The sequence below is a fragment of the Schistocerca serialis genome, chromosome 1 (assembly GCF_023864345.2).
Source record: "Schistocerca serialis cubense isolate TAMUIC-IGC-003099 chromosome 1, iqSchSeri2.2, whole genome shotgun sequence".
In the NCBI taxonomy this organism is placed as follows: Eukaryota; Metazoa; Arthropoda; class Insecta; order Orthoptera; family Acrididae; genus Schistocerca; species Schistocerca serialis.
Window position 1 is genome coordinate 115865670 of NC_064638.1, and position 12633 is coordinate 115878302.

At 42.8% G+C, this 12633-nt stretch overlaps 1 protein-coding gene across 1 annotated transcript in view; it reads right to left on the minus strand.

The window, feature by feature from the left end:
* LOC126445064 (sodium/potassium-transporting ATPase subunit alpha-2-like) overlaps nt 1-12633 on the minus strand; it is a 161707-nt gene that overhangs the window by 36810 nt on the left and 112264 nt on the right. The window contains exon 7 of the mRNA XM_050090974.1: nt 4039-4256. Coding sequence (XP_049946931.1) covers nt 4039-4256 — 218 coding nt within the window. The remainder of the gene's footprint in view (nt 1-4038; nt 4257-12633) is intronic.

A 12633-nucleotide genomic window follows, 5' to 3' on the forward strand; every position in this document is an offset into this window, starting at 1 on the left:
TACAGGTATCAACATCCTCTCTCCAAAGCACTAACTACCACCACATCTCAACAACGACTGACTACTGCTACTTCTCAACAAGCACAGCCAGTGGAGGCGGCGGAATAAAACTCTTTGGCGCAATCTCTGGCGCTGTGGCTCAGTGTAGCCACCTTTCAACACATACGAGTATACAGATAGGGATAGAGAAGTGCAGGGTTGGCAGAGTTGGCTCAGGTCACTGACAGCGTAGGGGAGTTACGTAGGAATTTTCCGGAGGAGGATCAGGTAATAATAGTGGGTGGAGAAGGGAATTGTCTTGATAGAGACGGGGAATGTGGTGTAGGTGGTGGCCTGGTAAAGAAAGCTACTCAAACTGGTGGCACCAATGTGAGTTTCGTGCGAGTGTTTCAGCGTCATGATCTGCTTCATCTTGATGCGGCTGTAAGGCGCGTTAACATGGGCTGGAGAAGGCACTGACGGTACGGGGCATGGATCACGTTGGAGTGGTGCCAGTTTTGTCTATCAGTAGAACGGGTTTCACTAGGTATGGCCTGCGCCTCAATAGGTATGGAGAGGGGAGGCTGGCAAAGCTTGTGGGTGACAGTGTGGTGGGTAGTGGTGGGATCACTCATGGAAAAATTCCTGTAGTAGTTGGCATTAGCGTTGCACCTTTTTTAGACTGAGGTCAGCTGACAGGTGTACGTGCTTAAACCAAGTCCCTCTAACTAAGGGCTCACCTTCAGAGGATGTCATGCTTCCAAGTAGAGAAGGAATTAGCATATTTCATGAAAATGTAAGCGGTATTAGGGATAAAGTTAGTGAACTGCCTATAGATGTTGACTCTGAAATTATTGGTATATTGGAGCACGACTTAAATAATTTGACAATTCGGAGGCTTCCTTTACCAGGATACAGATTAGCTGGCTGTTTTTCAAGTAGTTCTTTGCCAGGTGGGGGAGTGGCCATCGTAAAAAACAGTATTCGGGCACGCCACTGAACAGATGTTTGAATATTGTGCAGGGGCAGTTGAATTTAGTGAAACTAAACTTCTAATTTTTGTTGGTTATAGGTCCCCTAACTCTGACTTCAGAGCATTTCTGTTCAAGTTAGAGAGGGTTCTTGATTCACTTTATGGGAAGTACCGGAAATTAATTGTATGTCGTAATTCCAAAATAAATTTTGTATGTGCTGGTGCAAGAAAAAGGATGTTGACGGATCTCCTAAATTAAAAAAAAATGGTTCAAATGGGTCTGAGCACTATGGGACTTAACAGGTATGGTCATCAGTCCCCTAGCACTTAGAATTACTTAAACCTAACTAACCTAAGGACATCACACAACACCCAGTCATCACGAGGCAGAGAAAATCCCTGACCCCGCCGGGAATCGAACCCGGGAACACGGGCGCGGGAAGCGAGAACGCTACCGCACGACCACGATGCAGACTATGTTTTTTCCAACTAGGGTGGAGTGGAACAGTAGCATAGCCATAGACAATATTTTTATTCATTACTAGATGGGCACTGTGTTAGACCATGATGCACAAATTTTACACTAAAAGGCTTTTCTTCTCAAACAAAGGTCACATGTAACTAGAAACTATGTAGGAAAGTTAATCCAACAGGAATAGAGAGTTTTTTACACCTTGTCACGAAACAAGAGTGGCAAGATGTTAATGGTGCCGATAACATAGATGATAAATATAATGCTTTGCTTAACACATTTCTCATGCTCTTTGAGAGTTGCTTTCCGTTAGAATGTTCTAAACTGGATACTGGCAGTAATAGGCAGCCCTCGTGGCTGACTAGTGGGATAAGGATATCATGTCGAACAAAGCTGGAATTATATCAAAATGTTTGAAGTAGTCACAATCAAGTTACGGTAGCCCATTACAACAGCATTGTAAGGTGCTTAAAAATGTTTTTAGGAAAGCAAAGAGTATGTAGTACGCAAACAGAATAGCTAACTCACAGGACAAAATTAAAACCACATGATAAGTTGTGAGGGAAGTGTCTGGTCAGCAACACAAGGTCGACGATATAAACTCAGTTCGTAGGAAAAATATTTCTGTTACCGATAAATAAGATATATGTACAGTATTTAACAATGACTTTCTGAGCAATGCTGGTGAATTGAATAAAAATTTAGTTTTTACATAAAATCTCTTGGCAAATGCCTTTCAGAGATTGATGTGCGAAATACTCCTCTGTGATATAGACAAGGGGGAGATTGAGTCAATAATTAAATGAATGAAGACTAAGGACTCTCATGGATATGATGGAGTGCCTAGCTGAATGTTAAAGTACTGTGCTGCACATTTTAGCCCTGTATTTAGCCATATTTGTAATTTCTCCTTTAGGAATTGTCAGTTTCCTGAACGACTTAAGTACTCAATAGCAAAGCCGCTTTGTGAAAAGGGAGAAAGGGATAACTTAGACAGTTTAGACCTATTTCTATGCCATCAGTGTTTACTAAAGTTATTGAAAAGGCTGTCTATGGAAGGATAATTGATCATTTCATATCACATAATTTGCTATTAAATGTACAGTTTGGCTTTAGAAGTCGTTTAACAACTGAAAATACTATAGTTTCTTTTCTCTGTGAGGTACTGGATGGGTTAAACAAAAGGTTTCGAACGCTAGGCAATTTTTTTGATTTAACTAAGGCGTTTGATTGTGTTGATTACAAAATATTGCTCCAGAAGTTGAACCATTATGGAATATGGGGAATAGCTCACAATGGTTGACCTCTTATTTTAACAACAGACAGCAAAAAGTCTGAGTGTGTGGTACAGTCAAAAAATGGGGAGAGCGGGGGGGTGGGGGGGGTGCCCCAGGGATCAGTGTTGGGGCCACTTCTGTTCGTTATTTGTATAAATGATATGCCATCTTGTATTACAAGTAACTCTAAAATGTTTCTGTTTCCTGATGACACTAGCTTGGTGGTAAATGATGTTGTGTGCATCATTGGCCTCCTTGAAAATAGTGCAGTTTATGACCTAAGTTCATGGCGTGTCGAAAATTAACGCTAAGTCACAGTAAGACTCGGTTTTTACAGTTTCTAACACACATCAGATCAAAATCCGACGTTTTAATTTCACAGAATGGGCATATGATTAATGAAACTGAACAGTTCAAACTTCTAGGTGTTCAGATAGATAGTAAACTGTCGTGGAAAGCTCACGTTCAGGATCTTGTTCAAAGACTTAATGCTGCCATTTTTACTGTTCGAACGGTATCTGAAGTGAGTGGTCGTTCGACACGAATATTAGTCTTATGTCGTATGGTATTATATTTTGCCGTAACTCTTCCCATTCTAAAAGGATATTTTTGGCTCAGAAACGGTCGGTTCGGGCAATAGGTGGTGTAAGTTCACGAATGTCTTGTCGATCCTGTTCACGAGTCTGGGTATTCTGACATTGGCCTCTAAGTATATATATATTCCTTACTGCCATTTCTTGTTAACAGTATCAGCTTATTCCCAAGAATAACCGGCTTTCACTCAGTTAATACTCGGTAGAAATTAAATCTGCATTTGCATCGGAGTTCCTTAACTCTTGTGCAAAAAGGTGTACAGTATACTGCTGCATTAATTTTCAATAAGCTATCACTCGAATTCAAAAATCTTAGAAGTAATCCACGCGCTTTCAAATCGAAACTGAAGAGTTTCCTCATGAGTCACTCCTTCTATTCTGTTGAGGACTTCCTTGAATAATTAAGATGATTCTAATTGTATTGTTCATTGCGTTTATTTAAACTTATGGACGGACTTTTTTCGGGTTCATAAACACTTTATTTTTATCTGTTACTACCTTTATGTAGTAATTTCATGTACTGACACGTTCCATGACGTTGGAGATTTGCTCCTCAATTTGGTCCTACGAAACTCGACGTGTAGATAAATAAATAAAGAGAAGATATTTGGGGAACTTTTGCATACCACTTCATGTGTGCTCTACACTGTCTGAGCAAGTGCTACACGTATAGAGGACGCAGAGACATCTACTCGGTGTGCCTGGCGCTCGTATCGAGGGCTGGTCTTGCTGCGGTGCTGTCACCTGCCTGCTTGGCGACGTCTGAGCCGGTGACGCCCATGGCGACGCCGATGTCGGCCTGCTTGAGCGCTGGCGCGTCGTTGACGCCGTCGCCTGTGACGGCCACGATGTAGCCCAGGCGCTGGCAGCTCTCCACGATGCTCAGCTTCTGCGTGGGCGACGTGCGCGCGAACACGAACTCGTCGTACGTGCTCAGGATGTTGTCCAGCTCCTCCGACGACCTGCGCACCACGGCACACTGTGATGACGTATGCCGCATCACGACTCCATCACATTCTCACAAACCCTGCAAACCAGAGTAAACTGAAACGCACCTTCGAGCAAAGCGTAAAATGTGTGAATTTTTAATCATACACATTGACGGAAATAGAAGATGTCTCTAGTTCCATTACAAAATTTAAAAAAAAAATGCATGCGAAAACGATTCATAGCGTAATTGACGATCAACTTTCAGCACCAATTTTTCAGGCGATTTTGTCGTATCCGTCGAATTTCCGGAAAATAAATATTTCGAAATGTGAACCAAGTCTGTTTTCATCGAAAGGAACGATGTAAGAGCGCCATTATTGCATCAATTACATGTTCTTGGTATCACAAGTATATTTTCTCTGAATTTTTATATGACAAGCACAAAGAAAAGTGAGGACATGTAACAGAGTGAGTGAAAGAGCCAAGATAACTAGGATTAAAATATTAATTCTTTAGTAATACAAGTAGTTTGAAAAATGTATTTGGCTATATTGTTATTAGTCCTTATTGATTACCTTCTTAACTGCCCTATTCCTATCAATTTGAATACGAAAAAAATACAGATCAAAAATCTGCAGAATACGTTTGGCAATCGAACAAGGCTCTCGGCTCCGCAGACAGACACTTTATTCGCTACATCAGCGATGCTTTCGTGAAGAAGCGTATACTTTCTGAATGCATTTGGAGAAGTCGTAATCGTTCCCCGATTTCTAGGAAAAGAAGTGTTTTCAATTATCTGTCCATCCTCTCAATTTTGAGTGATGAACTTCAGAGGTGGTTCTCTCAAAGTTAGGGGCGCGGGGAAGAGAGAGAGACAGAGATGGACGGAGGGGGCGATTCTAGGGCCTTCAGTCTGGAACCGCGGTGCTGCTATGGTCGCAGGTTCGAATCCTGCGTCGCGCATGGATGTGTGTGATGCCCTTAGGTTAGTTAGGTTTACGTAATTTTAAGTTCTAGGGGACTAATGACCTCAGATGTTAAGTCCCATAGTGCTCATAGCCATTTGAACCATTACTAATCCTCACATTGCACAGAGAAGGGTAATGAACCAGTAATAAAGCGCCATTGTTGTAATCCGGCACGAGCAACTGCCTTGTGGGAATATCATTGCAGTCTGTTGCATTCTGCAAACTACCATAAGCATTGCTATCAAGCAAGAAGACTTTGCAAATCCATCCCTCTCCTTTCTTTCTTGCCTTGACCGCCCTCTTTTGTGGTTAGATACCTCTTTGATTTCTCTGACTTACCTCGAAATTATTTCCCCACAGTATCACTACCATAGAGATAGAAGTTATCGTCTAGTGCAGGGACGGCCAAGAATTCGGCTCGCAAAGAGGACTTTGGCTTGCATGCGATAGTCTCTCAACTGGCTGCAAACTTCCCGCACCGCCACGCCACGCTACCCGAAGGTGAGGAGGGGGAAGAGGGAGAAACTGCGAACGTGTCACACTTAAATGGCAATGCGGTCACACTGAATACGACTTGGTTTCATTTTTCTCAATAACATAGGCGACAAACAAATCAAATTTTCAGTATTATTTAATTACTTGTGAAATATTGAAGACATATTATAAATTTTGCGTGGTACAAACTGCCGGCATACGAACAGTCGCGGACAGTTTCTCAGATCTTCGGAACCAAGTTCTAACATAATCGTCACTTATTTAATTCCAAAATCTAAAAACGGTCTTTCACACACATACGTTGATAGGAATATTGGTGGTGGTGGTAAGTTCCTACGCAACCAAATTGCTGAGGTCATCGGTCCCTACACACCCATGCCCGAGGGAGGACTCGAACTTCCGGCGGGGAGGGGGGTGGAGGGGGGGGGGCGGGAGCCGCGCGAACCGTGGCGAGGCGCCTCAGACGGCGCGGCTTAGGAATATTATAGCACTTTTGCATCATTGTTACGGAGATGTGGAAACTATCTGACGTACACAATGTAGACGCCCTGTACAATTTTAACGTAAAAGTAATTGTTTCTGAAATGGGAATTACACTGCAGGATAATCAGTTCCAGCCGCATAAGGGCACTTTCAAATCAAAGGGCAAACTGTCTCTAAAACAGATGTTAGGAGTGGCAGTATCGTCAAAATGTTCATAAAACTGCCCTTATAATTCTTTCAGACCACAATGAATTCTTCAAACCTCGAGTTTTCTTGACGCCACTGAGCTTAGGGAAACGGATAGTGTTTTTTGTCAGAATTTATCTCTTCCTTGTGCGGTTTTCTTTCTTAACGGATCCTCATAAAATCTGAAATAAGCTGTTTCCCACCTTGCATTATCTTATTATGGGCAGAGTCCAGTCAGTGCCACTTAAATCACGATTTCTGCAGTCCATTAAGGATGTTCTAATTTTAGTTCCTGCTCTTCTTTTTGCTTCAAAAATTCAACAATAGCAGATTCTAAATTGAAAAATAATTCCAGACATGCTCCTTTGAGTTAGCCAATATACTCTGCAATAATGTACGAGTGTTTCCTTACTATTATTAATTCTCCAGCGAAAACTGTTGAAATGACTGTGGGAGAAGGCATGTGACTTCAGAACATTAGCAGTATTCATACTACCATGTTCATCACGTGTTCAATGCCTGCAAATTTAGCACAAAGTGGTTCTTGATGTACAGAACAATGAATCGCGTCTGTTGATAGTAGTATTTTTCTGATCTTATATCGTCATCTAAATCTTTATATTATTTCTGCATGGTGTTACAATGTTCGATAGTACATTTCCGGTCATCTTTGATTATATGACAGCACAATAGATATCGAGAACTCCCATCCTTTCCTTCTGTCACTCCCATTCATCTAAGAACAGACGCTAGACTGCCTCTTTTTGTCCAAAAAGCCACTGCACGTGTGAATGTCCTTCATACCACGAATAAATAGCGAAAGATAAACAACGCCGACATCGCTATTCTGCCGAAATGAAGACAGGTGCGCCGACCGAGAAATGCCGCAACATGATAGCAAATGAAGAATCGCGCTGTTCCGGGCACTTCCAATAAGGTCGAGAAACTCGAGACAGGCCAAGACTCGACCCGCACGCGTCACCCGCGCCGTTTTCACCTGCCGTCTGGCACTCTAAGGGCGACCCTGCTCTAGTACAGCGGCAAGCTGTCCACCACGGTGTTACAACCACGTGCTTACTTGCTTATCAATAATGACAGTCTCCCCTTAAGTGTATACCAATGTTTCGCGTGTCATTTTCTGCAATGATTTCCTTGTTATATTAATACGTTGTGAATGCTGCTCATGGCTATGTGTAAGATCCTGAATTTCAGCATATGAACCTTTAAATAGTAGTCTTTTTCTTCGCGTGGTTTAAGCTCTGTCCACACACTGTCTTTTAGTTAATCAAATTTGGAAGCCCCAGGAAGTAGGAACGAGTTAGACGTCGTCATTCTCTCGAGAGATAGATACAAATTAGTTTCCCCACGAACAGGGCACAAGATGGCGGCTCTCCCCTTGAATGGGAGAACTCTAACGTGAGAAAGATTACAACCTGGCTTTACCAGGCCGTGAAGCAGGTAGTTGCTGAACCCACGTATGTCACATCCTGATCATCAAGGGTACGGAAGTAGGAATAACTATTCTCGCCACGCACTGGCGAGCATCCAGCCTACCTCCCACAGTTACCGAATCACTTCTCTGGCCATATGCAACAGTTCCATGAGCTAGAGGCGAACGGTCTCCAGTATCGCTGCTTCCTGTGATGTAATTAGATTGAAATGCCCTGCTTAACCCGCAGGACAGGACAGATAGAATAAATTGTGGAAAGGGCCCAAAATAAGAGGCTGTCAGTTACACTCGAACATACAACTTTATTATTTGATGAAACATTACAAGAGCACAAATTTTTTTTTAAATACAGCTTTAATCTTTGGGACTTAATTACCGGCTGAAAGCCACTTTAATTTATAAACGGCTGAAGGCCAATAACTTAAAACGTAAGCATAATCAGAAATTTAAAAGGCAAGCCTTATCTCAAAACAATTCTATAGTTAGGCTGAAGTATATAGGTTACATTCAAATCGGCTGAAGGACGAACACTTAAAACTCCAAAACATTAATTTTTTTTAAATATCAAAGTTCTTACGTGAAACAGTTCTTTAATTTAGGCTGAAGGCCTTAAGAGCCAACAACTGTAACTCAAACCGGCTGAAGGCCTTAGACTTAAAAATTGAAAATTTTTCAAAATGCTAAACTAGACTGAAGGTCTTAAGAGTAAAACAACTCTAATTTAAAACACAAAACCTGCTAGAAGCCATACAAGTAGGAACAACAAGAAGAAATTAAAAAATAAAGCAGTACACACAACGGCGCCCAAATGTTCGAGGGTCGGCCTGTAATTCAAACACCAACGCTCGCTTAGGTGAGACAGGCAGTCGAGCCAACCATTCACGATCCAACGACAACTCAACCGACCGACAATCAGCGGACCCACCGACAAGACAACATTCACTTCACCCAACCTGGGCACAACAGGGAGTTCAACAGAACAACGTAGAAGATATTGGCGCCCACAACCAACCATACACGGAGCTGGCAAACTACACATCGTGCTGGACAACAACAACACGATGAGGAAACTACACTGGCTGAAATTTACGTCAGCGCCCAGGGCGGGTAACCGGAACGTTAACGGCCACAAAGCAGAAGATTCCGCTGGTGCACTTCAATTCAAATAACCAAATACAGTGAAACTCCACCGGAGGGTGGCTAGAATTTTCCAACTTGAAAACCACGTGTCGCTCGCGGAAAAATCCCAACAGCCGACAGCGATCTCCAAACGACACAATGTGAACAGTCGTGATTTGCTGGTAGGTTAAATCAAAACTCAACTTTCGTGTCCAGGGTCGGTGAGCCACGTACCTCGTAGCAATGGGAACAGCGCCACACTCTCCGACGCCGCGTAAAGACCGCCTCTGCCAAACTACGCGCCGCCGAGAATTCCTCACTGCGCTACGCAACCGACCGACTCCTCAGAGCCAGTACCCCGACAACATTTAAAATAACTTGCCAGTCAAATCACACAAACTACACATAGTTTCACGAACACTTGCACGAAGAACCAGACAATGCTAACGGCAGTGACTGTGCAGTAATAGGGACGAATCACGAGTCGGCACACGCAGCCAACCCATAAGCGATCGGCGGCCAAATACACGTCGTTCGGCAAGACGACCGACCGACGACCAACCAAAGTCGTCGCCACTCCAATCATGTGTGTGTCGGCAACCGTCAGGCGAGTCATGGCGGTCCGGACCTCACTGCTGCTGCCGCGCCCCGACTGAACTTGTGCCGCGTGCCAACTCAAACACTGCCAGGTCACAACTAACTGCTGGCACGTTCCAACTGACTGGTCGACACACGACGACCGGGAAGTAGTAGCAGTCCAGCGAAGATAATACGGCAGGACTTATATCGATAAGCGCTGCTGCTGCCACCCACGGGCAGGCAAAACAGCAACTCAGTGATACAAGTGATTGAAACTAACATAACGAGGTGGCAGTACGGATAAAAGAGAATGTTAAATAAGAGATGGCACGAACATGAGACACGCACGGCTCAAAGATGTCTTCTAGAGAGACACTGGCAGCGATCAGACCGCCACAAACACAAGCAAGACTCATTGCTGAACACCGTAGAACGCCACGCACTATCTCAGTTCACTCTGGCTCAACACTATGGAAGTCCATGTTGTCTGTGGAATAGTATCACCGCTAAACAACGCATCGCAGCTCGGGATCCCCGCACAGATTCCAGAAATGTTTCCGACTGTCAGTGGCGCCGCTCTGCCTCTTGCCTGCGCTCAGATTTCAGCTCTTGCCTTACATCTATTCGAATCAGAAGAATAATTCTGCAATCTTTCGTGGTGTGGTCCATCTGGGAAAACCTGTGGCTACCCATCTTGCCATAGTTTCTTAAAACTTAATATTTTCTGTTTTAACAAACTCCCACCGATAGACGTAACATCTTGAGCGTCAATCTACGCCCACTCCTCCCTTCTTTGCAAAATCGTATTTGCCACCTGACGTCCATCTGGCGTCGGAGAGCAATTCACCAATGGTCCTCGTATGTTAAAAACAGCTCCCATCCTCGCAACAGGCCGCGAGAAAGATGCAGCACAGGAGCACCGTTTCCTTTCGGCCGTCGCGGAATTTTATGTGTTCTCGCGTTTGATAATACTGTACTGCCGTCTGGCTAGATCCAGTTCCACATCAAGCCTCTGTTCTCCTCTCCGCACCATCGAGGCCTTTCCGTTACCTGTAATTCGCACACACCGTGAGCCCAGTACTCGCCTCTACAGCGTAAGAAATTCCCAGCACCACGGTTTACTGTATTATTTAGAAAAAAATGAAAATCAGACCATCCACTCATTGTAACGCTACTAACTCATTTCTCTTTACTAAAAATCAGCAATTATGTAGCCTACTATTTCACAGTTTCACAAAGAATCTGCATAATTACACATATTTTATGAAAAGGAACAGACCTGACAGCTTTCCACCTTTCAGGGGGTAGCACCCGTCTTATAGCTGTTTCATCATTCGCTATAATCTCTGACAGGTGGTATTGCACTGGTGGGTAAGTGTAATGGTTTTTATGGCATATATCTCAATGGGGGGAAAAGTGCTTAGTGGAATGTATACTGCAGAAAAGGATAGAATTCCCGTTACAAACTGGGTACAATGTACTGAAATCTGCTCTGATTAATTAAAATAAGTTTTGTTATAAATAATGGCGCACAGCCTCGCTACGGATGCGTGGCGTGAGATGCCTTAAAATGTTACGCGTAAAATATTTACGTGATCTATCGAAAAGCTAAACGTCTCAGGGTATCTTGATAAAGTTAAGCATGAGAAAATATTATTATTCGTGGGTGTCGCGTGGCGAAATATTGTTGTCTCTTCGTAAGTTACATTTTTTACCTCAACATATTGTCTTTCAAATGGCAATCGAGCGCTGTTAAGCGGCCTATTTGAACCACGTAACTGATAGTCCACAAATTACGATAAATACTGCAAATACCTTAAACTTACTAATATATTCATGAAGGCCTGTCAAAGAGAAATTATTTATACATTCTCAGGGATAAACGCCTGATAGAAGCTGTGAAAATATTAAAAGACATGTTACGGTCGGTAATAGTGGCCAACAATTATTTTTATTAGAACAATCTTTCCGCTCTGCTGCAGTCACTGAAAATTAGAAGAGTTACTACTTCCTGCATGAGAAAGGACTGTCTGCTTTAATGAAACAATAATGACTCTTTATATAAGCTATTTTAACTGTTGTTGAATTAGTACAGACTTACAATGTTCAATGGCCGATCGTCGCATGCATTCCAGAATGAGAGAAACCTAATAGTGAATTCTTTATCCTTGTACAATGATTAACATATAAAATCTTTCCATTCTAATTACATAGAATTTATTATTATACAATTTAATTTTAGTCCCTTTTTTCCTTTACACACGTCTCTATCAAAGTATTTGCTTATAGTAAAAAACATATCAGCAAATAAAAATGTTCACTTTATTTATTGTCGTCACTAGGTATCGGTGCAGTTCAATAGGTCCATCTGATGTCGCAGATTGTGGGAATTCGAACACTCTTCGCGGATGTCGCTAACCATTTTTGCACAGACGCACCGCGGGTGTTCTTCCTGTCGTACTAGAAAATCACTTGTGGTTTTGATACGCAAATTATGACACAGCATAAGGCAATGCCTTCCCTTCCTAAGATTCCTTCTTGGCGAAGTCTTCCAGACCATGGTGGTGTGTGCAACCACATCCAAACCCTCGGGCATAGTGCAGGTTTTTCCGGCGGCATAAATGAAAAGAACTTGCCTCAGTTCGAGCGAGTGGTAGATATTAATATGTTGTCGGGACCTCAGATTAATTTCTGGTCCAGTATCAGGCCGTGCGAAGGCACTGGCTACATTCCTACTTACAGGGGGCCACTGATTTTTGTGGGTACTGGAGAAAGGAAGTAGGAACTACAACAGTAAGATTTAGGAAATGTAACAACTAACATGTATTCTGAAATTTCTGGTCCATTATCAGGCCGTGCGAAGGCAATGGCTACATTCCTGCTTGCATGTGGCCACTGATTTGAGTGGATAGTGGGAAAAGGCAGTAGGAACTGCAACAGTAAGATTTAGGAAATATAACAACTAACATGTATTCTGAAATCAGAAAAGAGCAAGATACTATTTACGTGAGGGCAGCGTTCGGTGACCTAAACACAATCATAAAACGATATAGAGAATGAGTGATATACAATAATAGAGAATATACAATAATAGAGAACACGTCGGAGAGACAATGCTGATCCAGGAGA